Source organism: Amia ocellicauda, chromosome 4 (genome assembly GCF_036373705.1).
Source record: "Amia ocellicauda isolate fAmiCal2 chromosome 4, fAmiCal2.hap1, whole genome shotgun sequence".
Taxonomy (NCBI): Eukaryota; Metazoa; Chordata; class Actinopteri; order Amiiformes; family Amiidae; genus Amia; species Amia ocellicauda.
In genome coordinates this window covers 40566479-40592821 of record NC_089853.1, presented here as the reverse complement: position 1 = coordinate 40592821, position 26343 = coordinate 40566479, and the positions used below count along the sequence as shown (strand labels likewise).

General features: G+C 45.1%; 1 protein-coding gene across 1 annotated transcript; it reads right to left on the bottom strand.

Moving 5' to 3' along the window:
* Window positions 1-7337: 7337 nt before the first annotated feature.
* Window positions 7338-25260, bottom strand: LOC136748825 (ankyrin repeat domain-containing protein SOWAHC). The gene is made up of 14 exons (XM_066702870.1): window positions 24960-25260; window positions 21908-21969; window positions 21328-21663; window positions 20298-20450; window positions 16234-16290; window positions 15636-15737; window positions 15236-15247; window positions 15000-15002; window positions 10803-10889; window positions 10311-10313; window positions 9984-10052; window positions 9533-9605; window positions 9141-9230; window positions 7338-8846 (listed from the first exon to the last, which is right to left on the bottom strand). The coding sequence occupies exons 1-14, from the start codon at window positions 25081-25083 to the stop codon at window positions 8659-8661; spliced, it is 1359 nt and encodes a 452-aa protein (XP_066558967.1). The 5' UTR covers window positions 25084-25260; the 3' UTR covers window positions 7338-8658.
* Between the last annotated feature and the right edge of the window lie 1083 nt (window positions 25261-26343).

The window sequence follows — 26343 nt, the reverse complement described above, 5'->3', positions numbered from 1 at the left end:
TCTTATAGCGCCCCGGGCTGAGCGGGCTGGGGGCGTGGCCTGCCGCGGTGATTGACAGCCCTGTGGAAGGTGTTGCCTCGGCAGCTCCAAATTCCTACAAAGGGGCTCCGCTGGCCCTTTAACGGGCTCTCCAAGGCGCTAAACACATGATAATCCCATATCTGAGCCCGATATGTATTATAATGAAAGGGATTACAAGATTTTTTCTTTTTCTTTTTTTAAGCATAAACTGTACACGGATCTGTTTCATGGAGTTAAACAATATACAGTAAACCCATACATCAAAGAAATGCTACTTAGGGATTAAAAAAAATGTTAGTATGGCTTTACTTTTATCTTATCCGTTATGCAACATTTTAAACAAATAAAGATCTAATTTGACATACATACATATAAATTGTATAATTTGTCATTGGGTTCCCGACTATTAAACATGAGATTTGGAAATCATCTTTTTATAAATAATTCTGATTTTGGTTTTGCTCCGTTTTAGTTTGTAAATTATTTGGACTCTTCTGTAAGTGTTTAAATTACGATTTTCACAAACGTATAATTAGTCAATAGATTCTAGGCTACAATGTATCACACTCCTGTATCGAAATTATATCGATATAGGCATCTGTGCGCCATTCATTTGAAGCGTAAAATACTTTTTATATTATTACCCAGTTCCAGAATAACAGATGCTAAATTTACATGTTAAATAATTTTTGATGATATCAAGATCTAGCTTTCATTTTTAAACTGGATCTGTGCAAGGTAACCACAAATTATAGAGATACAGATATCGATTAATAACATTTAATTGAATAACATGCAGTAAACTAGTGAGCAATGTATCTATTTGATTTTATATTATAAAAATATATATTATTAAAAAACAAAATACAAATACCAAGACAGTATCGAACAAAAAGTTAGATTATTATAATTATTATAGAGTTATAATATATGTAATCTGTTCAACGGTATTAAATGTATGAAGTTGGTCAGGTAATTTTCAATATGTGCAAATTTCTTAAGCGGGTTAAAAGTAATGAAGATAAAAACATAGCAATTTAAATTTGCTGAACTAAAAAGTTGAATTAATTTACAAATCATGATATGATACACAAACAAAAGCTGTAAAAGGTAAACGGGAATAGAAATCCGAAATTTACTTACTATTGATTATTTCAACAATATGAACAATAACTTTGATCAAATGGCGAAACGTATAAACATCGTATAATAAGCAAAACATTTATATTAAATCCTCAGGCCAGTTCTACATTCTCTTCGTTTTACAAAATTATTTAATATAATCTAATGAAAAATACTATAATAATAATAAACAGCTGGCGACAATAATAGAGATTTAAATGATCAGGCTACAATCATTGTTTTGTTTGAAGTGTAAAAACAGAGGGATGAAAAGGCCGTTGAGACGTTGACCAGAGTTGTGAATTACATTAAGCAGATTTAATTAAGCAAACAGTTGGGAAGATCAGAGCCGCAGATCTCAAACTTCAATAACTGGGTGAGAATAGGGGGGTGTAATGTCTGAGAAGCCGGTGTTTGTGATTTAATGATTGCCGTGTTTAAATCAGATATAAACTAGTATGTTTAAGGTGAGAATTGTTGCAAACATGGTCTGCTGACAAGAGCTTTATGTCCAAAGATACATTTCTTGTGGTTAATCTCTGTCATGATCAATACGTGTGTATATATATATATATATATATATATATATATATATATATATATATATACACACACACACACACACACACACACACACAATAATAATAAGTTATTTTAAGGGATGGCACATTGACAGCTTTATTAATTAATATTGTTTACATTTATGTTCGTTCATAAGGATAATTTAAATACAAAGATTAAACAATTTACTGATAATCAGATATCGAATACAGGGAATATATATATATATATATATATATCTAATCAAACAAAAATATATGAGGCCTACTAATAACAAAATTAGCAAAAGGCGTTTCAAAGGTGGATTTAAAGTATCTTTCGCCATATAGTTCGACCTGTCCTTAATCCAAGAGAACTGTTAACCGTGTCATTGCAACTGAAAGACAAATTGCGTTACTACCACACTGCGCCAATTCAAATGTTCAAAACAGTAGGACGACACATTAAAGCATCTTTTCCACTGATGAGGGTTATTAATGTGTCAAATGTTTTCCTTTTTATCACAAGGCAACGACTCAATAGCCCTAATTGAAACTTTTGGTGAAACAGGTGTCGGCTAATGTATATGATAATGACAAGATAACAGATGCTAATGGGACGGAGGTGGAAGGAATTGCTAAAGAATACCAAAGATAAGATTACACCCCCCCCACACACTTTTAATTTACACCATGCATACAAATGCGCCTCCCCCTTCAACGAAAACGGACACTGTAAACGAAATGACAGATGTCAATTAAAAACAGTAAACACCATTGTTTGTTTTTCTCCAGTTCGTTTAGTTTGCTTGGTAGTTATAAACGCTAAAGTGACCAGTATGGACTTCACATGAACCCCTTAAAAATAAAACTGAATAGCATCTAATTAAAGGGTTTTTGGCTGTTAATATCATGAAGGAACCAGAGAAGGTTACATTAACTTCCCCCTCCAAAAACAGTTGCATATACTATATCCCTAAACCAACAACAAAAACAGAGAAAGCTCTCACACATAGTGGATCAGGTATCTAAAAACAAAGCAAACCCCTGAGAAAACATCCACACAACCAAAGCCACAGACTGGATTTACTTCCAGGGTGGTGATCAAGCCAAAAAACAAAGGAGGAAGGAGAAATTGGGTTGGTAAATGCAGATAAACAGTGTTTCCCCGCCTACTTAGTAGCAATATTGCTTCAGACGGTGTGTTGGTATGGCAGGCGTGCGGCTGCGAGTGGCAAGTATGTGCAGGTTTGCTGGAGCGTGGGTGTGAGATGCCTGCCGTACCCCTGAGAGGACCACACTTGCAGGCCCACTCTAGAGCAGTGACAGGGGCCCATGGTGGAGACTGGGGCTGGAGGAGAAGGAGATGTTTGGATAGGTGGAGGGGGGGGGGTTCTAGGCCCCAGGGTTAACTTGACAGGAACAAATTTGCTCAGCTTGTGCAAAGGGAGGGACTCAAAAGCTGGCGGTTGTGTGCGGAGAGGAATCCACTGCTGATTGCCGATCTCGGAGGCAAACAGGCAGAGACACGGCGTGCCATTGTGTGCAGGGCCTGCTTTAGCACGGAGGCACAATGTGCCGTGATGCAGGTGTGTGTGACATTGCGCCCCTGGATGCTCACGCTGACGTTTGCTCTGCTAAGAGTGTTGCTTGCCATAGCAGCAGTGGAATTGGGTGAGTGGGGGGGGTTTCCTGGAGGACCTGGCGTAGTCTGTGTTCAGAGTTTACTCACAACTGATATCCGAAAAAGCAGCCCATTAGCTCAATTCGCTTGTTTTCTCTCTCTCCATGTCCTACAGCAACAATTAGATGGAATGTATTTGTATGTATATACAGCTCTGGAAAAAATTAAGAGACCACTTAACATTGATTTCTGAACTCAGGAGTGGTCTCTTCATATGTTCCAGAGCTGTATATACACACACATTATTCCAACACTTGTGTCAACAGTTTCCTTGCTCGTTTGTGGAATCACATACAAATGTTGATATTGCTGCACACATCGCACATTAAGATTAACGATAACCATTACTAACCCGAAAAACTTGCTCAAGGGCAATGTTCTGTGCCTTAATATGCTTGTAAAGGCATTGAACTGGGGAGGAACATCATTTACTAGCCATCAGTTGCAATTGCACTGACAAAAGGTTCAAGTACACCCCTTCATTTGGAAGAGAAAGGTCTGAATGATGCTTTGTGTGCGAGGTGGTGGTGTTGTACTTGTGGCCAAGTGTGAATGGGATGCATCCAGAGAAAGAAACCACACAGACCGTAAACAGATGCAGAGAGCATTCATCCATAAAGCTTGTAAATTTCCTTTAACATTCTCAGTGGGTAAGTAGTTAGTCTGGAAACGGGCAACAAAATAACCTGCAGCACAAGTCAAATTTGGCCTTCACATTCGTTTTGGTTCGTTCTCAGAAACATCACTACACATCCATGTAGGGCAGAAGCTTATTTTAATCCAATAAAGTCCCTCGACTCAAAGGCCGTGTGAAAACTGAATTTTGCTTTGTTTCAGATAACCCCAAGCAGAGGGGCTGACAGTCCAATAAACCTGGACATGAAAGATAAAATCACAGCGCAGATAAACAGCAACACGCTGCCAATGGGCGAGTTATGGATTTTCATATCTGTCTGTTGTTCTCCCAGGGAGGGGGGGGGGGGTGGAAGACTCCAAAATGACAAATGAAGAGGCAATTGATGAGAAAGCAACACCACGCAGGAGTGGCCAGATGAGGCTAACCCTCTCCCACAATATGGCCATCGATATGCATCAGCAGAACCCACCCCCACCCCGCCAATGTCTGCCTAATGAGATTTAACGAAGCTACAAACGCAAATGAAATGATGTAAAGAATGCGTGTTATCAGGCTCTTCCACCCCCTGGACCCCCTCCCTCTGCCCTTGTCATTACCTTTATCAGTCTCACTCCATCACTTGTAGAGAGTGGCTCTGAGACCTCTTACAGATTAATGCATGTCTTTGTTAACGGCCCCATTATAGCCGGTGTCCCCCGGGCCCACCCTGATGGACGGCCCACCGCTGAGTGAGTGACAGGCCCTCGTTCGTTAGCCTCTGACGAGCAGCGTGACAGCTGGGGTGGCCGGCGTCCTCCCCGGCACCCCGCCCCACCCCCACCTGGGCCTGACCGCCCTGCCAACCCCCTGGACCTGCTGCCTCGGAACACCTCGTTAGGGGCGAACAAAGCCCCCCGCGACGCCACGTAGAGAGAGAGCTGATTGATGGCGTTTGTACAGGGTGGCCTATTCTGCGCATGTGACTCCTAATGGCACAGACCGCACCCCTGCCCGCCTCCTCCTGCCTCGTGGCCCGGCGGGGCGACCTGCTCTGGAACAATGGAACAGGATCGGAACTAGGACTGGATTCGCAATTAGTATTTTAATGTTCTGAAGCGTAAGGGCGAAGAGCCAGGCAGGATTTAGAGACTCTCAGGGCTGCAAGATTTCTGGGTACGGTCAGGACCAGTTTCTGTAGATCATTTTGAGATCATGATAAAATTAGTGCAATTAACCTGGATTTAGTGCAGTAAGTGAGGGGAAAAAGTTTCAGTTTAATACTAACACTTCTCTCCGAGTACTGAGCGAAGATGTATGCTTTGCATTTTATATTAACTGTACTTCTGCACTTTTGTCATTATTAAATTGCCTTTGTATTAATGCTTAAATTAAAATTTTGTATCGAAATATATTACTGCACTTTTGTTATGCTTGTATAAACTGTAAATCTAAAGATAAATAATAAGTCCTGAAAAGTGCAGTGCTCGTGTAGTACGACATGGGATCAAGGTGAAGATTACAACTTGTCCACACGCTGCAGTCGGGAGGAACACAAACCACAAGACAAAACACAAAATCGAAACTCTGAAAAAGGCACAAGAGCGCCTCTGTCTCCGACACACAATGTTCCATTGCACAGCTGTGTCCGGACGCTGCTGCCAGCCTGTGCAAGTGCCAGCTTTATAGACATCCATTATCTAGTCCAGTCTCCCAGGAAAAATGGGAAGAAATCTAATCAGAAGTGTGCAAACTGAGCAGTAGTGCAGGCTGTAGACGCACAAGAGCGAAAATGGGAATTACACGTAAACAGAAATCTGACTTCGCAAAGAAAAGACCTGTGTAATAACCAATTGAACATCAAATCAAAATTTGGTCACATTAAATTAAAACTGAATTAGAACCGAATGGAAATAACGAAAGAAAAAATAAAGTAAGGATACAGTCTACAGGCTGACACACACTGACACTCAGCCACCTTGTTTCTGTTTTTTAACAAGTTTAAGCAGGTATTTATTGGCCTGCATTGACTGCCTCACGCAGAATACTTAATGTACTTGTAAGAAATCTGCGACATGACATCTACATTTCGGGCCATTTGTAAAACAAAAGCTACAAGGAAGCCAGAGGCAGTCTCGACACAATACCCAACAAGAAGGGGAGGCTGGTGGGAGGTATTGCTTTAATGGAAATGAGCAGCCAAACCAACAATGTAGGGCCTAATCTCTTCAGAGGGCAGAAGCTGTTACACAGCAGTTCGAGCTTTTCAAGTTGCTTTTCATTATAACCTGCTTCCCATTCAAAACCACCCCCCCCCCCTCGGTGACCCCTAATGTGCTGCCCCAGGCTCTGCCCCATAGCCAGGCCAGTTATACGGTAGCCTATACAACAGAAGGGAGAGAGCAGGGGGGCAGAGGGGAGGGTCGCTGGTGTTGGTGGTGGTGGTGGTGGTGGTGGGGGGGTTAGGCCTCAAAGCCTGGGATTACAGTTAATGTGCCTCCCTAGGTTTATAATCTCTTCAGAGGAGGCTTTGTTTGAGAGCTTGAGGGTGGTGAGATAAGTATCTATTACAGATACTCCCTCTTATCCCCCCCACCCACCCCTGCTCCCCCTCAGCACAAAAAATAACAAAAACCCAAAACAAAACACTTGCCTCCGTCCCCCCCCCTCCTGATATCTAAAACCCCGAAAACAAGTGCAGTCTTTTCTCAGCTAATCTGGAATTAGGCGCTAAAGCCGTGTGGAGAGTCACCGAGGCACATATTTACTCCATCTGTGCCCCTCAAAGTAAATTACACCAGAGTCTGCAGATCAAAGGCACTTTGTAAAAATGAGATTACTGTGGTGAAAAGAAAACGAGGGGGTGTCGGGAGGGCGAAGGCCGCTCGATGAGGCTCACACCCAAGGAGCTGATAAGGCCTGATGGGGTAAGATCACTCCTGGGGCGTAAAAAAGACCCCTTTTATTAATTAAAGCTTGCAGGGCTTGACTTCGAATCCTTGTCTGTGGCCTGGGAAGTAGCCAGAAGCTCTCTCATGCTGTTGTATCTTCTTCTTCTCTGTATATACTTTGTAATATTGTACAAAACATGCTTGCACAGCAGAAGCAAACCCAGGCATTGAATAAATGATAACGTCTCTTCTTCCACAACTTTACAACAGCAGCACAAAAGCCTGCTGCCACCCCCGCCCCCCCAACCGGTGTCTCAGCCCCGCGTCTTTGTTTTTTCCGGGTATTAACATCTATAATGATCCGGAGAGGCTTTCATCTGCTGATGCGCTAACATGAACATTATTTTATCAGTGAACTTATTACACAGAGAAATAAAGCAAATAGAAAGATATTCACAACAATAACACAAAGCCAAAGTGGTTTAATTTTGATATTACAGCACAAGGGATACTTCTATTTGTAATGAAGTAAATTCAATATTTGGTATTTTGTCTATGCAGTCCTAAGCACAGTGGCTGTTCACTAATGCTGCTAGCATCAGTTATTGCCTTACAGAAAGTACGGCAAGCTGTACATGACCTTGCGTTTGTAATACGAGTAAAAATAACTATAACAATAACTATACTTGTCACTTCAAAACCTCTCAACTCATTGCAAAAATATAAATGTGTTTATATTAAAACATGCACACACTCAATCACATTTCTGTGCCGCATTTTATGTTGAAAGTGACATTAACATTAGATTAAATAACACTGATCAAAATATAACAATTTTACTTTTTTTTTATATATAAACAATTTTTCAAGACACTGAGTGCTTTTAGTCGAATACAACAAATCGCAATAACAAAAGTAAAACCTCTGGAAAACATTAAGGCGTGAAAATGTAGAAGACAGTATTTAGAGGAATGTGAAGGCAGTCTGGGAAGTCATTTAGTTTCACCAAGAGCTGCATCGCCCTCCTTCCACAGCAAAACATTTGAAGCAGCTGGAATGCAAGGAGAGCCGCTGTGACGAAGCCCTGGATGGATGTCACCTCTGCATTGTTTAAAGTGCACAGCAGACGCACTGAATACAGTACGAGCCTCTGCAGTTTGTTAATATCTATATACTTATACTGTTATACATATAATAAACATGGCTTCGCACAGGGAACTTTGCGTAGGATAATGTAAAAAAATATCTAAAAAAAAACAAACTTCTCTGTGTGCGAGTATATACATGTGGTATATATATATATATATTACACACACACACACACACACACACACACACACACACACACACACACACACACACACACACACAATACATAGATACATATTAAAAACAGATATTCCAACTAGAAAACACAAAGGACTAACTTCTTATAAGAGAATGGCCACATCCAAAGTCCGGTGGTCGTGGAGGGGAGATCTCCAAGATGAAGATCGACTCCGGACCTCCAAGCCTGCATCAGCAGTGATTGCGTGGCGTTTCGGACGCATCGCAGAGGAACGACAGTGTCTCTGCCGTTGCGTCCCGTTTCAATGGGAGTCGAGAGCCCGGTCCGGTCCTTTTGATGGTGGACCCCAAATCTGGACCACAGCCATACCTGACGGAACACCTGCTGCGCCGGTACCGGAGGAGGGCTGGCCGAGGGGTGTGGCCCTGCAGCGACCGATTAAATGACTCCGCCCCCTGGCCCAGGGCATGCTGGGATCTGTGGAGGAGTGCTGGCTGAGGTCAGCGGGAGAACTTCCTGGGCCTGAAAGTGGGGGGCAGGAGCAGCTGGGGGCCACCCTTCTCCTCCTCCACCGCTGCCAGGTCCTCCACCGAGCCCCACTTCTTCTTGGAGCTGCCGGAATTCTTGTGCGTAAAGAGCGACGACAGTTTCCGGTTCCTGCGCTCAATGCCCTGCGACACTGGGAATTCTGGGAGGAGGAGGAGTGGGGATGAAGGAGGGTAACATAACGGACAGAACAAGAAAAAGGAGGGGGGAAAAAAATAGATTAAAGATTGAAATCATACTCATTTCACTTGATTGTACATTTGACCACTGTATGGTTATTCAAATGTATTCGAATTGTATCTGACTCGCCAAAGTGCATTTCATTACGAATCTCTACATATATTAAACACATCCAGTGTCCCCTCTTTACACCCAGAGTGTTGCTGATCTAGGTCTCGCATGCCACCGTGCTGGACCCACTGAGCAGGACACTCACGCAGCCCTCTGCCCTCCTCGCGGGAGTCCTCCATGTTCAGGTACTGGAACGCCAGGTGGCCGCTGTAGTCACGCAGGTTCTCCTTGGCTCCTGAGAAGGACAGATGGACAGACAGACCGGGGTGTGAAAACGGGGCAGCACACCGGTACACCCGGACGCCTCTGGTCCGCACTCCAGAACTCCCGACGGTGTTCCATTGCGTCTAGCGGAATACCATCATGTGGTGCAGCTCAGAGGGACAGAAGCCAGTCTACCTGGTCCTTCAAAAAACAGTTAATTCTCTACACAGTTCCCCAGTTCCTGCCCAGATGATCTCGATCTAGAGCACCCTAGTTGAACGTTATCAAAGTCGTTTATTTTTTCGTTGTCATATTAAGGACCTCCTTGCTTACCGTAGGTCCTGACGAGGAGGTCTACGATGTGCCGGTGTCCGTGTAGTGCCGCGATATGGAGGGGGGTGTAGCCCTGCCGAGGGGGGGTGCAGATACACAGGTTACAAAACAGCAGCTGGAGATCCGTTACTGCGCTAACCTAGTGCGCCAGGCGTGTGTGTGTGCGAGAAATCTCATTACAACTAAATACATGTATAAATAATCACCATCGATCACTGTGTGTGTGTATATAAATAAAAAAAAATGTAATACAATACATACAAATCTGATGGAAAGCCCAAACTAAGTGTGGCCAGAACCTCTGCCAGTTTTTTGTGGTTGGATTGAGTCTAGGCAACAGAGTGAACTTTGTGAAATCTTAATGGGTCTGGTGTTGTGGCCCTGAACTAAGAAGTACAGAGTAGAAGATAATCCAGGAAGAAAAATGCATAAATTACACAGATTTACTTACTCCCTGGAGGGGTCCCGCAGCCAGGCCAGAAAAAGGAAAGAAAAACAGAGGCATAAAAAGTAGTTGCAACTTTTATATTAGACACAGATATGAGATCCAGGATACTTTCATAACTTTTTGAGATGAGTCCTTCAATACATGAACTAGTTTCATAAAGGAAAAGGTTGTCAAAAGTCCAATCCAGACATCAGCTAGAATCAAAATATTTAGATGTATTCAAATATCAATCCATAAGGTTTGCAAGTTTAACACTCCCCTATTTAACCAAGCAAGACCTGCATTTTATCAGAGTAGGTAGAAGAAAAAAAAAAAAAAAAAAGTACTTACATGCTGCAAGAGACACACAAACAAACACACAAAGAGAAATAATGTTGGGGTTAGGATTACAAACTGGAATGGTTTGTCTGTGGTATCTAGGTAAACCAAGCTTGGAGGTCTTTTCTGAAGGCTGTTCTCTTAACTGGAGTTACAGGAGAAACAAAACAAACTCCTGGTAGTGGAAGTGACAACTCCAGAGTTTATAAACTGCAAGAACAGCAGCAAAAACCAGCAACAATAAAAAAGAAGGAACAATCTGGTTTTCCTAACTAGATAACACCTATCTTATCTCCCTCTATCCCAAATAGGCAATTGTGATGTAAACAATAACTAGAAACATGTAAATCTCCTATCTGGGCTGTAATCCCAATTGTGTCTTGAAAAGATCTGGATCAGTTTGGCACCACCAAAGTTAGTCTTATTTCAGTATAGGACAACCTGTATGCATCAGCCCTAAAGGAGGCTAAAGACAGTAAAATATGTAAAATCATAGTCACTCACAGCTTTGGTGTTGACATCCACTCCAGCATTGGCCAGCATAGTGGCCATATCTTCCTTGCCGTGTTTGGCAGCCCAGTGCAATGCAGTCTGTTACACAGAGGAGAAAAGCCAGAGGGGTTTGATCCATTAAAATGGAGGAAGACCGAAAGCACCTACTTTCCAAAGGCTACTTGAAGCCTGGCATTTCCCCTGCAGTTCATGTTAAAAGTGTGAGGAGCATCTCTTAAAACACGGTCGTTTACTTTCCACCTCTGCCTGAACTATTCATAACCCGCAGTTCACTGCCGGATGGATTTGGAAAGACATTATTCTACTGTCACACATTCAAAAAAAGTGAATGAGGTGAGGATATGGTTTCAACAACCGAGAAACACCTTGGCACATAACACCGCCGAGAGGTAGAGGCGAAGGGGTGACCAAGAACAGTGCAGAGCAGAGAAATGCTAGGAGAGGTAGGGCAACTGCAGTGGATAACTTAGCACAGAGTCTCACTCAAAATAATAAAAAAGGACATGGTAAAAGAAAATTGATTAGAGAAATAAAAAATATTACAGGGTGCCAAGCTGTCATTACAGTTGTGCTGTGTGCCGCTGCAGTGTGACAGATGTTGGTAACGCACACAGCTGTGAGTGCGAGAGGCCGGGCCCGGGGGGCTGCACGGCCGGGCTGAACAAGTCCCGGTGCCGGAGCAGTCCGGCCCGGCCTCTTGCCCGTGCTGCTGTTATGGTTGTTGTCAATCCGGCGTGGCGCGGAGAGTGGCTGTGATTGGCTGCTTGACAGAGCCATCCAGCTGCGTGGGGGGAGCTGAGTGACGTTTCCTGCCATTTAACGCGGCTAATTACAAAACAACAAACTGAGCGTGTCCACAGCGGGGGGGGGGGGGGTGAGGGGCTGTCAGCGGGTGAAGATTGATGATGTTGGTGTGACCCGCGGATGCCAGACCCACCCAGACCTCATCCCCTGTGACCGCTGTCAGCACCACTGGGGCCCCCTGCACCCTGCCCCGCTCAAACACTACCGCCCCCCCCCCAAGGCCCCGCCTGCCCCGGCCCGAGTGCAATTACCCCTTTTCATATTTACCAAGAAAAAATTATGTTCGAAATTACTGTAAACGTTCGCAGCATAATTGCGGGCCCATGTTTCTGTCCGATGCACTGCTGTCTGAGCAACGGGGACTTCTTCCCTCGGCCCAGGAGCTGCGCTGGGCTGAACACAGCTGTTTACAGACACACTGGCAAATAGACCGACAGGCAGTGTCAACTCACCACAGCAAACACCAAGACACAGTAAGAGTTTCTGTGGGTTTATGTGTGGAGGTGCCCGTCTGTTTTCCATTAGCGCTCCCATGAGGTCATTATAATAATTAAAATATATATATTCTAACCGTATTGTAAAAATAAAAGCAAAATGCAGCTGTACATCTACACACAGGTTTCTGGAGAGATTAAGTATTTAGTAAAAGTACACCCAGTGCGACATCACAGCAAGTGCGCACACAATATACAGATGCATACATAGGGTAATAAAGATGTGTGCGTGTGTGTGTGTGTGTGTATTGTGTACCCGAGTGTGATAGATGTGTCTGGCTGTAATATTTGCATGTCTTTGTTTGGGCCGTCGCACACGCTGCAGCCTGACTGACGGATTGACGGCTGGGACTGATGGATGTGCAGAAACAGGAAGCTGCTCTCCACTCAGCAGGGCACACAGCCATCCCTCACGTGCGCAGCTATCTCAGCGGGGTGAGGGGAGCGAACCGCAGGGATTTGGCAGGGGAACCATCCCGCCACTGTCCTTACAGACACCAGCACTCCCCCAGGAAGGGATCAATAAAAGCTGAAATTTAAACACCTTAACCGTCAGTTAATAGACAGTTTGTGAACCTCTGCTACTCGCAGCCACATGAACGGCGCACGCTGTACAAAAAGATGGCCTAGCGCTTTAAACTGGGTTTAATCGCGTCCAGGTCCCATACCCCTCTTCAAAAAGACAAGAAAAAGGAAAGTTTTAAAAGAAAATACTTACAAACTGTACGCACAAGTCCCAGGCACATCCATGGTCACATAGGAATAAATAAGAACAAGACACTATATGAACAAACAGACAAAAAAAAACAAAAAAAAAACAGGCTAACCTCAGCTTTTTGTTGTTCACTCTTCAGCTACAGACAATTCTCTTTATACCAAATTGAGAAGAACGCAATAAAACAAAACAACTAAACTGGCTTTAAAATTGAAGCAAAGATTTTAGTTTATTTCTACAGTGAAAATGTATTAAAATGGATGGATTGTACTCGGGGCTTTGAGGTGTGGCTTCTTCTGCAGCAGGGCTGAAGTTTCTGATCAGAGGTTGTGAGCAAAGACCCGGAGCACCAGGTAAAACCAGGTGTCCTCCACAATGTGGCACCACTAGTGTCGGACGTGTCCTCGTACCCCTCTCTGCACACAGAGCAGGGTGGGGCCGACACAGTGTGGCTGGTCCACAGGCCTGTGATTCTCTCGCAGGCCTACAGGGGTGAAGTGAACTTAAGCCGGTCCTCAGGCTGCCAGCGGCCCTCACTCGCTACAGATCCCTCCTCTTGGAAACGAACCCTCGCATTAAAGGGGTCAGGTGTTGACTGGGAAAGAGCGTCCAAGTCCATTCTGATCACAGGCTGCTTAACCCTTTGGTAGCCGAGGCTGTGCACTGCTCCGAAATTGCCTTCTGCCAGGGGATACAATATCAGCAGCTTAAGCACACCGATCTCTCACAGGGCAGGGGAGGGGAAGGGAGGGGATTCCCGTGCATGACTTCACTGGGCAAGTATGTTTCTGCAGAGCGAGGACATCAAAGAAGGCGCCGGGGACTTAACACCTTCCCAGGGACGCAGGCGGCCATTGTCCTCCAATTAATCCTGCCCCCTCTATTACTTTCAGATTATCTTAAAGAGCGGTGCGAGTCTTTGTGCTGTGAAGGGCCCCTCTTTAATGCTCCCGGGCCTTCAATGGCAGCCGTGTATCTTGTCCGGGTGGGGATGAGAGGGGGCTTCTGGTGGTCCCCGGGAGGTGGTCTGAAGCAGGTTTGTGTGTGTGAGAACCGAGATGCGCAGGGGAAAATGAAATGAAATTAAAAACTTAAAATAAGTTTACACAAGTGTTTGTGTGAGATGAGAGATGAGGGGACGAGATTGATCAAGTGTTCAAATGTACGCTTTCGGCGGATGCGTCTGCTCCTTTGCTTCTAGAATCTAGATCATGTTGTCTTTTAAAAAAATATATTAGTTAGTTATTTTGTATCCCACTTTACCTGGATTCATGGCGGCTGTTGGTTTACATTTCCTCATTCTAGTATGACCGTTCAGCGATATGAAGTCAAACGGCCAGAGGTGTCATGTACATATAAAACAGGCGTTCATAACTTTAGCTTGCTGGGCTTCCAGGCTGCTCAGCCAACCACATAGCTAGCATGATACCATGAGGCCACCACTGTGAGGAGCACACGGGACTCCATCAGCTTCTCACTAAATGACTTCTCCAGCTTGAGACTAAGTACTATCCCTGAAGAACACTGGACACAAACCAGAGGAGCTTTTCCAGATCTGCAGGGACATGGACCCGGGGACACAAATGGAGTCTTCACAATCTGAACAAACTCCCCAGTTATGTGGATGAAGCTGAAAATTTGGGAACATTTAAAAACAGACTGGATAGGATCCTTGGATCACTTAGTTATTAATGGACACCAAACAAGCACGATGGGGCGAATGGCCTCCTCTCGATTGTAAACTCTTATGTTCTTATGACACGGGGGTCATGGTTTCAGCGGGGGGTTTAAGCTTTGTGTTTTAGTCTAAGGTAAATCGTGCTGCCAACAGGAACATTGTCTTGAGGCAGAACAAAGCGGTCTGTATGTAGTGTACATGTGCAGGGAATGTTTTTATATGGGGGGGGGGGGTGACGGGTGACCTAAACAGAAATGAAAACGTCGTTATGTGTAATTAACTCAGATGCTGTTAGAAGAAAAGTCAAGAGTCAAAATATTCAGGCAGTTGAAAGTGGAAAGAAGCCCTTGATAGCACAGGCTTTACTCACCCCCTGGGAAAGAAGGCAGCGGCCAAGTCAAGAATAACAGCAGACACCCCCAGAAAGAAAACAAAAGGCACAATTAGACGGCTTCAGATATTGGGTTTGATCTGCAGAGCAAACACTGTGGTCTCACGAACTTTGGGGGGGCAGGGGGTCCCGTTAGCGTCGGCGCTCGGGCCCACCCCAGCCGACACCCCAGTTCAGAGCTGCAAGAGCAGGCAGCCCCTTCAGGAACTGAGCCACCATCTGGATACCGTTCTCTCTCATCATACAACAGTTATTACACGCTAGCAAGGAATGGAGGAATAAAATCAAATCATACAATGAATAAATAAATGTGTAAATAAATACTGTAATAAAAGTACTCACTGAGGTAAAGTCCTGGTCAGAAGGGAATATGAAAGCAAAAAAAAAACTATTAAAAATTATTATTACATGTACGGTCATAAAATCAGCAGCAGCCACCTGCTTGATGACAGTTAAAACAGGAAGTTAAATACAATTAGCGAATAACAAGCTTTGAATCTCGTGAGAACACTGCCATAATTCTGAACCTGCAGTATTTACTTCTATAACTTCAGGCAATGTGTATTTTGTGTAAAAATATAACCGTGTGACAACATGTAACTTGCTTCAGACACCTGCACCATATTAGCTGTGCCCTATTCATTTAGCACTGGTGTAAGGATGCCCCTGTACGCAGTTCAGCTCAGAGCTCAGCTCAGTGTTCAGGGAGAGAGAGCGGGGACGGCCGAGTCAGAGACAGTACCTTCTTGTAGGCCAGGGAGGGCTCCTGCTTCAGCAGCTGGTTGAGGTGGGCCTGCAGTCCACACGCCGCAGTGCGCATCCACTCCTTCTCCAGGGGATCCAGCTGTGGAGAGGGAAAACACAGAGCACGCTCCAACACCTCACACCGGCTCACCCCCTGCTCTCGCTTTCTATACCCGCCCCCAAAGTACTGTCTATTATACAACTACACTTTCAGTAATACTAATACACCAACCAAAGCTTTCACTCTCACACTCAAACACACAAAAGCACACAGAGATCAACTAGGTGCCGTAGTCCTGGTCAGGGGACTCCTCTGACACAGACAAGCTCAGTGGACAGTTATCAGCGTCAGCTTACCAAACCTTTGACACACACACGAGCACGAGCGCGCACACACACAGGCACACACACACCTTCATCCATCAATATGGGTCAATACGCCACTCCTTAAACACACAAACACACACACAGAAACACTGCACACCTAAACAATAACACTTTGCACACATCATCCACACAATGTGATTTTATGATTTAACACAGGCACACACACCCCGAGCTGCGTGTCCCCCTCCCTCCTCCCTCTGCCCACTCACAGCGACAGCAGTGGATCCCACACTTTCTGCGCCGTCCTCATCCTGCTCCGACCCCGACTGCAGAGAAACAGACAGGGAATCAGTAGGCTGGAGCGCCAGAGACCCCCCTCTCAGACCCTTACTGTCACAATATGGAACCTCAGCACATGTCAGCAGACCTGGAAGGGAATATGCTTGAAGCAGAAATTAAAAAAAAAAAAAAAAGTTTAAAACCCGTGTTTAAAGCCTATGATGAGTCTTAGAAACAGCCGCTGCTCCATGCGTTTGGAAATGCCTGCTGAATCCTGGAGGGGCTTTCTTGTAAGGTGTCTTGTAATGCTGCTACAGTCTGTGTGACAGCGGTAAGAGGGTTTGGATAGGAGATACTGTCATGCGTCCTGTTGGTCAGTGCTGGGGGGGGAACTAAAAACAAAACTACTCTTTGACTGGAAAGCAGTTTATTTTATATTCACAGTTCCAGTAACTAACAAACCCCCTCGGCCAGTAACTCCAGAGTTACACAATCCAGACCCACCACCTGACAAGAGAAGAGACTTATCTCAGCCTCATTACTGCACCTTCAATGGTAGGTCTAAGCACCTTTTACTTAAAACGGGGAAATAAAACACACGCACACTCTGACAGATCTACAGGGCCCATGCTCCCCAGCTCCCCAAGTCTCCGGCCCCAGTCTTCCCCGTTTACAAAGCTCCTAGTTCCAATGCAAACTGTAATTGTCTGACATTACGGCAAATTGTGAAAAATTACAGCCAATTGGGGAGCGACGGTAATTGCCTGAAACTCTGAACAATTTACCGGGCGCTGGTTTCTGTTTACTGAACTCCTAGAGACCCTTCAGTTATCTTTGCTTTTTCTTCTTTTCCTTTCATTCCCATGCGGCGGTGCTCAGCTAACAAGGAAGAGGTCAACAATTAAAAACCCCAACATTTTCCCCCCCCCCTTCTCGGAGAAAAAATTAAAGTGTCATTCACAGCTGATTAATGTGGGGTGCAAACAGGGCTTCACTTTCAGAACCACTTGATTAGTAATTGTTCTCAGATCAGCGCAGTGGTTCAGAGCGCTGTGAGCAAACACTCGACCCTTTCATGTCCCGGCGCCCACGCCACATGAGCTGCTCTTACCCCGCGCACCACAGTGGAGGGGTATTTACACAGCTAATTCCACCTACACGTCTTCAACTGCTGGAGAAAAAAAAAAAACACAGCAAAACAACAATAATAATATATACGAGCACAGCCTGTGTGTTTGTGCGTCGCACAGAGCTGCTCGTGTCCTGGCGGCCCACCCCCTGCCCGGGATCCTGTGTGGGACTGGCCTGGGCCTGTATTCATTCTGGGCATTAGAGAAAAGTGGAGACTACGTGGGGACTTAATTCAAGTCTTCAAAATCATGAAAGGCATTGACCACATCAAACCAGAGGAGCTTTTCCAGATCAGCAGGGACACACGCACCCGGGGACACAAATGGAAATTGGGCTTCAAGGCATTCAAGACAGAAAACAGGAGACACTTCTTCACACAGAGAGGCGTCACAATCTGAACAAACTCCCCAGCGATGTGGCAGAAGCTGAAAACTTTGGGAACATTTAAAAATAGACTGGATAGGACCCCTGGATCACTTAGTTATTAATGGACACCAAACGAGCACGATGGGTCGAATGGCCTCCTCTCGATTGGACACTCTTATTACAGCTGTGAGTGATACAGAACTTGCCCTGTGTACACTTCTGCCCTGAGACCTGGCCACCGTGACAGAGCGGAGCCCGGCCCCTAGGAAGGTTCGCCACAGGGGGTTTTGGAGGGCAATGTTGCAGGTTTTTTGGCCAGACACTGTGGGAACCCTGTAGTCTGTGCCATTCTCCTGAACCAGCTCAGTAAAACCCATGCCTACTGCACACTGGGAGACTGGATAGAGGGGGCTGTGGCTGCGATATCTGCTGGAGAAGCACAGAGACTCACAGGCTGCGATCACACATACCAGCAGTGGATTTCAGCTTCCAGCACTAAGCGGTACCCTGTGAATCAGCTGACTGAATTAATTTTGAAAGACTACTAGATATTACATGCATAAGAACATGTAAATCAAAACCCTGGGGCTAAAACATAAATACTAAATAAAGACTAACATACCCAGAAGGACGTTTAGAAGTGCATAGAGAATGTTAATTGACCAATTCTCAAAAGTATAAATGAGACTTTTGCGATTAATGTAAAGCAGAGCTGGGATGTTATGCATTTAAAGACGCATTATTACAACCAGGGTACGGCCCGAGAGTCAGAAAGAAAACAAACACTACCCCAAAACCATCCCGCAGACATGACAAACTCCTGCCCAAAGGTTCCCTCGCTCACAGCTTCATAATGCGTAATTATGCTCTCTCACACAAGGTCCTTCCAACTCTACAGAAACAATACACTAATGGCCTCAGCCTCTAATTATCAAAAGGGGGCCGCCCTCGCGATTGGACAAACCACAAAACACGCTCCGCAACCCGAGTCTCAAGGTCTGAAGGAAAAACAGACCAATGTCAAAACCAAAGGGAAATCTGCCCCGGCTATCCCCGAGGGTGCCTCCTGGGAATTAAAAAAAAAAAAAAAAAAACACGGACTACCCAGCAAGGCCACCAATTTCAAAGCAAATGAATTGCATTTCGCTGTGACAATTTAGTAATGGTGCTAAGCTGCTTACCTCTGAACAACCGGGACAACCCATCCAATAGGTTGCGTGCTTTGGACAACACTACAGTTATTCACTGAGGCAATGCTCAATAGTAACCAAGAGGTACTGCATACAGCAGGGAAAAAAATGGGGCATTTTCACATGACTGACCAACAGCTTAAGACCAGGGACCAGGAGGGCCTATCCTCAGCCTACTTACTATAATACCTGCAAACGCATGGTCTTCTCCATAATAAATAACAAAAATGGTCACGAGCAATCTAATCAAACTCAGCAGCAGTGGGGCCACTTTAAGGAGCTCACATTCAAGGTAGTAACAGATCATCTTTGAGGTTTGGAAACATAGTGAAACTGCCCACACGCCCCAGTTCACAGGGACAGTAAAATAACTTTCATACAAACAAAAAATGACTCTGACACCAGACTCTGGTGGCTCTCCTACACGTGCCTGGCCCTCGGGAGCCCGTGCAGTACGAACCGTGGGTTTGGTGATACAGGAAAACCCCCAAACTGCTCCCGCTGCTGCCCACGGTGAACAGAACCTATTTGCATTCGATCGTTGAGCATCGAGAGGGAGGAGGCATCTCAGATTGCTTCAAGACTCGCGCTCAGCCGGTCCCCGTGGATAGGTTAAACATAATCCCAGTTTAAACACAAAGAGCCGGGCTCAGTTTCCTGACCCTGCTCTCCTCACTGCCCCCCCAATTACCAAGATTAAAAACCAAAGATTTGCAGATTCCTAAATGCGACTCCAAAGATATAAATATATTAATAAATACACAAACAGGTTGGGTGCAGTTCTGGTGTCCGTGGAGGGCAAGGTGGGCTCTGGACCTGGTCAGCTCACACACAAAGACTGGGAAGAAACCTGACAGCATGCGATTGTAATTATAGCTTCAAAATTAAATCCCAGACCCTTGCAGATTGCATATCTTTGATCTTGTGGTGGGTTTTAGGTGCAGGTTTGACACCCATTATAGTAAAACAACTACCTTTCTTTAAATTACATTAAAGACGCACAACCACAGATGTGAGAAACGACACAAATTGTTCCCTGTTGTTTTTCCAACTTGTTGGCCTCTTTGTTGCTGCCAGCAGTTTTGTGTCAAGTTGCTGCTCCTATGCCATCTTGTGGAGGCTTAGTGTAGTGCGGCGCAGTCTAGGCAATTCCAGTGCCTGACTGAAGGGATCACACTGACGCAGTTTTACCTGCTCTCCCACAAGAAGACATTTGCACAGGAAAATAAAAAGTCATATCGCTTGCTCTCGAGGCAGAAATCAACCAATATAAGCCACCCACGCTGACCAGTGTGCCATGTGTCAAGCAACTCCTCACCACCTTCACCAGCCAGATGCATTTCTCCCCCACCAGAGTGACCTCTCACCTTTGACCCCGTTTCAGGATCGATGTCATCCTCTCTGTGGCTGAGGGGCGGGGATTCCTCTGCGACTTCCTGGGGCAGAAGCTGCGGAGCCTCGTCCTGCTCCTCCGGCGGGGGGCAGCGCTCGTCCTGCACCAAGATCGAGGGCAGCTCCATCTGGGCAGCCGTGCAAAAACATGGGCATCAGTACCAGTGCAGGGTGACAGGTAACACACAACTAACACAAGCCACACTGGACATGGATTCAGGTCATTGTCATCACTGATTGTATTGGTTTGTTTGTTTATATATTTAAAAGAATATCTGCTCAGGTCCAAAAGCTACAACTGTAACTATAAAACCTAGGTATTCATTTTAATTTCTTGGCATCTGAATTTATATTACTTTATTTATTTGGGTGATGATTTTACCGCAAGCCACACTTTCCTCTCCAGTTCCTACAGAAAGCAACTGCGTTTTCACAGCTGACTGGTATCTTTGACACGTACATTGCAGAATGGGACAGACAGCACAGAAAGCTCACGCTAGCACTGCAGCACAGCTTCACAAAAGCACATCAGGAAGGAGAAAGTAATGCCGTTATAAACACTGTTGTGAAGAAGTGTCAGTAAATGGCTACAGAAGAACCCCTGACTGCAGCCACTGACAGCTAAGATTTCAAAATTAGATTAGTTAGCCACAGCCTTGTGGTTTGAGACCTAATAAATTAACACTCTGTGCTGACATGAGCTCAGTCACAGTACCGTGTCACAGTCACAGTATTGTGCTGCCTTCTTTTTCCATCACGGGTGTTAAGCTAATAAACAAGATGTCTTGCTGGGCCTCCTATCCCCCGATGCCTGTGCAATAAAATGAGCCAGCATCACAAGACATTTCCAGAAACAAAGCACAGAGGCCAGTTAAATAGCAAGGCCTCGTTCTACTGCATCACACCAGGAATCACCATTGTTCATTATTTCGGATGCCCTCCCCTGTGCCCGAGTCCTGGGGGGAACTGTCAGACTCTCCCGTGTGTAAAGAGGTGGACCCTCACCTTCCCTGCAGGCTCAGGGGATGTGGTGTCCTCAGTGAGTGTGATAGCAGGCCCTTCACACCAGGAGACCAGGGTGGGTTTCTTGGGCTGCTGGCTGGGCCCGGGGACAGAGTCCACTGCGTTCTCCCCCAGAGAGGCGCAGGCCGGGGGTGGGGGGTCCCAGCTGGGGTTGGCACAGATGACCCCGCCGCCCTCCCACTGCACCAGCGCTGTGGGCCTGGGCACACTGGCCTGCTTGGCCCCTGCAGACATCACCTCCCTCTGCCTCTCCCGCTCCCTCTGTCGCTCCTGCATCAGCTGCTTGTACTTCTTCTTCAGCACCAGGTACTTCTCACCCTGCAAAAGGTGAACAGCAGGAGAGTGAGGGAAGCAGGCAGGGAGATGAACAGTGAGGGCACTGGGGCAAACTCAGCGTGGGTTAGAGTGGGAACGGCACCTATCACTGCCTCAGATGTGTGTTTTAAATGTTCACGTTCAGTTCACTGAAATTAGGGTCAACCCCAATTGTGTGTATTTTTATCTCAGGAAATATAAATTAAGATATATAACCAGGCTCGAGCATGGGGCGTACTGTACTTACGTTCTCAGTCTTCACCAGGGCGATTTTATCTACGATAACCTTGAACTCGTCTCGGTACTTGGCTGGGGAGAGAGTAAAGAGGTTAATGTTTAGCATCGTGGGCTAACAAAGGCAGCAGAGCCTTTTGGTTAAGACCTGGGCCCTGGTCTGACAGGTGTGTGTGGACAGGTGACTGGACTGAAATACCTGGAGCTGGGGGTTTAAAATAGAGAGATCTAGAACTCTAACCTGGTCTCAGGCAAATTATATGGTTTCATTGCAAAACTTAAACAAAGCCAATGGTCTTGAAGCAATGCAAAGACAGCAGTGGAGATTTAAAAACACAGTAAGTGCCGGTTGGATAACACGGACCCTGGGAGGTCCCTCCGACGAGAACCAGGGAGCCTTAGCGTTAAATAAACAAGGCCTTTGGACTGCCAAATTCCAGCAAAGCCCGCAAGTAACCTACTATCAGCTCTGAGCGCCTCTGACAAGGAAAACAAAACAACCCGCAGTAACTGGAAAAAATAAGGACACGGCAGGAAATCTTCTTTGGCCTGACAGGAAGTGAACTTAAAACAGCTGCTGGATCCCTGAAGGCCAACTGTCCGTCCATTTCCGCTCAGTGATTGTTCAATGGGAACTCCAGTCTTGGGTTCCCTATGGTAAGAATTTACACTCCCACTGAGAAGTCCTGTGTTCCTCCATTATTTGACCTACACCTTCAGCTAAACATTATTCACCAGTTTGTTATGCATTTTATTCATTTTTTTAAAATGTGGGCTGGTGGTTCATACCGATGATATCTTATCGGGAAAGCAAACTCTGAGGCCATCCAAAAGTCATTAAACAAAAACAGCGAGGCACTCTGGCATGGCTGTGTGCACCTACAAAGGTGGGTTTGCTCTCCGATAAAAGCACACAATTGCAAGCTTCATGAAGAACTGCCCTTCGCAATGCCAGACGACAAATTCAACTCATGACTGTTTGCACTGTTAGGTTCATTTCTCTACTTGAAGCGGACGTCGCCTATTGCTGGAGCTCAGTTCTGCTCGTCCTGTATGGCGGTCCACCAAACTCTTCTCTCCCGTCACCCCGCAAGCCGCCATATTGAAAAAGTCGACAGAGTAGAAAACAAACCCACCCTGCAACTCATCACCGCAGTTTCGTCAGTCTCGTCTTTCCACATCTTAGTGATCTTGTGGGGTCCGTCGCTGTCTGACGCAGAGAGTTCAGCTGCTATTCAGAGCGCCTAATCTAACCCCGGCAGAGGCGGACACAAATATCATGCACAGGAAATACCAAGGAAAACGGCTCTTACTGAACCCACAAGGGCATTCCAGTCTTGTCAGTATCTGGGCGAGAGTTTATACTTTCAGTTATTTATGAGTCAAAGGAGAAAAAAAATCTAGCGCAAACAAGTCTGTTAAGTCAATTGACACTGACAGCAACCCCCCCCTTCTAAAGCGACAATAGAAGAATAGATCTAAAAAATGAATAAAAACTGAAACACACTATTATGCTTCTTTGAAACATTGTTCGATAAGTCCATTAGCTGGACAGCTGCATTTAAAGGCGTTACTTCAAACCAGACTGCAACCTCTTTATTTTTTCAGAGGGTGGCTGTAATCAGTCTTACAGCAGATAGACGGTCTGGGCAGGCCACACAGAGTTATCATGCTACGCTGTACACCGCGATTAAGTGTGGGTTCCTATGCTGTACTGGCACAAGAACAGACTGCTTCGTGCTATACCACAGGAGCGGGGGGGAGCCTTCTCCGCCCTGGCGTGGCTGAAAGTGCTTCTTCTTTCACTTGTTGAATAGAGCAAACATATTACAGCTACATAAAGCAAACAAGTCTCACGTCACCTGCAAGAAAGAACAAAAGTGAAGCTGTGTCATGAAAGCAGTCCTGATCTCCGGGGGTTTCTGTTCTGTGCCATGTGAGGCGACTTCACAATCAGCCCTGCATTCTGCATTTCAAAAAACATATCGGGTTGCGAACGGGGAATAAACACACTGATCCTGCCGCCGATGTATTCGCTTTAGCTGTTGCACTGCAATACGGGGCCTGCGGCTCACATGCAGTGGACTGAATCACACCCTCTTCCCCGCTGTACTGAATCACACTTCAGACAAAGTTTATAATATACAGTCGGCATTAATGAAGACAGCTAAAAAACAAGATCCAGAAAGAGATGGAGAAAACACATGCGTGACCCATGGTGGTTTGGTAGAGGGCATCACACCTGCAATAAAACAAACCGTTTGCTGCCAGAAGTGCAAAAGCTATTCTTCCAGTTATGCTGGTCTGCTGGTTGAGCTGCTAGGTTTAACAAAGCTACAGCTTGCAGATCTTCAAGGGAGCTTTTAAGAAGCTGGGTTTCCATTTCCAGATGTTCATTATGGTAGTGTGGTCTATAAACTAGATGTGTTGTTGTTGTTGTTGTTGTTGTATGGCGTCATACTCCTCCACCTCAGCACTCCTTTGATTCCAACAGGAGAGTCTAATGAAACAACCTGTAGGTCCACTACACCCCTGGACACATAAAGGGTGTCAGACCTAACCCTAGAGTGGGATGTCCAGAAACAGACCACAGCTCCTCAAGACCCATCTCACCCCGTTTCTGGGTCTGGTACGAAACAGCTTGCATCGTTAAAAAGCTCAAATAGAGAGGAAATGACATTATTCTAACTGAAGTGTAATTTGATCCATCAAAACGAAAAAAAAAAAAGTGCGTTTGACAATAATGTAAAACAGATGTTTAACTCGCAAGGCTTTGGGAGGGACATAAAGAACATCGCATGTTTCTAAACGGCTCACACAGCTATTACTTCTCAAGGGGGCATCTATAAGTGATCTAAATACATACAGACACGAGTATTTAGATTAAGATGGTAAAGTAGAAATCCTACAAACCAAACGCACAAACCCGTTATAAGTCAGGCAGAGTGAGCCGCTAGCCTGAGACGTTTCCAGATGCTGAGCCGGGCGCCGCGGTGCGCCTCCGCAGTCACGCCGAGACACGGGCGGCCACATGCGCGGAGCAGCCCGGGGGTGGCGGTACTCACCGCGGCTCTCCTGCTCGCTGTGGTTGATCAGGTGCTGGTAACTTCTCACCAAGTCCGAGTTTCGGACCCTGCCTCCCGCCGCGGAAATGTAGTCCAGCATCGCCTCCTCGCTCAGGTCGCCCATCTCTCTCTCTCAGGTAGCCTGGTTTCAATAGTACATTAACTTGTATAGTTTGCCCGTGTTATTCTTTCTTTCTTTCCTGTGAAAAGCGGTGTGCGAGTCCGCAGCCCAGCCGCTCCGCCCAGCGTGCGCCTCCTGCCGCTTCAACTCCCGGCTGCTCTCCGGGGCCTACTGCGCATGCTCCAAGCCCGCTATTTAAAGTGTGCTATTTAAACTTGAGTCAGAATGGCCTCCTCTCGACTGGACACTTTCTTATGTTCTTATGTTCTTAAGGTGCCTCTCTGATATTCTCTGAAATGTTCCAGAGTCTGGGGACATAATGACAAAAGTCACCACATTTCCTGATTGATTTTTTGGAACACTAATCAAATGAATGTAGGATAATTAAGTTACATAAGGGCTGATGTTAAGTCAGTAATTCTATTAAATACCAACATGGGCTTAAAAACAATAAAAGGACTTTAAAATCAATCAATAACATGAATGTGAAATAAAACAGAGCAAGCCTGTTTGATTGTTTTAACCCCCAATGCTTCTTCCGCAGGCTGTTTAAATCCAATACTGATAATAATGCACCCCATGTTTTTATCTACAGCCCGTGCAGTTATTTCACAGCTGCAGTTGCTACACCTGCCGAAGTAATAAACCGCAGACTGAGCGGCCAGTTCAAATACAGGTGGAGCTGGATTTGCATGAGAGGCGGATACAGAACAATTGGTGCTAAACAGGGTCATAAAATACATTGCATTCATGGAAATAGCTTTCATAAACGTGAAAACTATAATGAAAAATAATTAAATACGAATTTAAGTGTGCTGTTAATCAGAAAATTGGTTTGATTAATAATAATATTAATAAACGTACCATATTTAGCTTAAATTACGGAACTTTTTTTTTTAACAGTCATGCAAGACGAGTGTTGGATTTCAGTTTTGGCATCATTTGATATTTTAATGATTTGTTAAATTCAAAAACCGTTCTACTTGTTAATGGCAGCAATATATTTTTGAATGTATTAAATGCATAATTTTTGAAAAAAAAAGTTTTTAATTGGGGACGCTCTTACTAATTTGAATATATAATTCGTTTGGTCTACCCACCGTATTATACTATATACTTTCTTGATTTCATTAATTTTCTTTTTAAGAAGAATTGTAAATATTTTAAATGTAAGAAATACTAAATTCTGTGCTAATTAAATAAACAAATAAATACATACATACATGCATTAAATCCATAAAAACAATCAGCAATACTCAGGAT

What these genes read in the sequence shown, in the direction of transcription:
- LOC136748825 (XM_066702870.1), bottom strand. Translation starts at nt 25,083, where the DNA reads ATGGGCGACCTGAGCGAGGAGGCGATGCTGGACTACATTTCCGCGGCG. An exon ending in CAGCGAGCAGGAGAGCCGCG is followed by an intron (nt 21,970 to 24,959) that starts GTGAGTACCGCC and finishes CTCTCTCCCCAG; the next exon opens with CCAAGTACCGAGACGAGTTC. An exon ending in TGGGATCCACTGCTGTCGCT is followed by an intron (nt 15,738 to 16,233) that starts GTGAGTGGGCAG and finishes CCCTCTCCACAG; the next exon opens with CTGGATCCCCTGGAGAAGGA.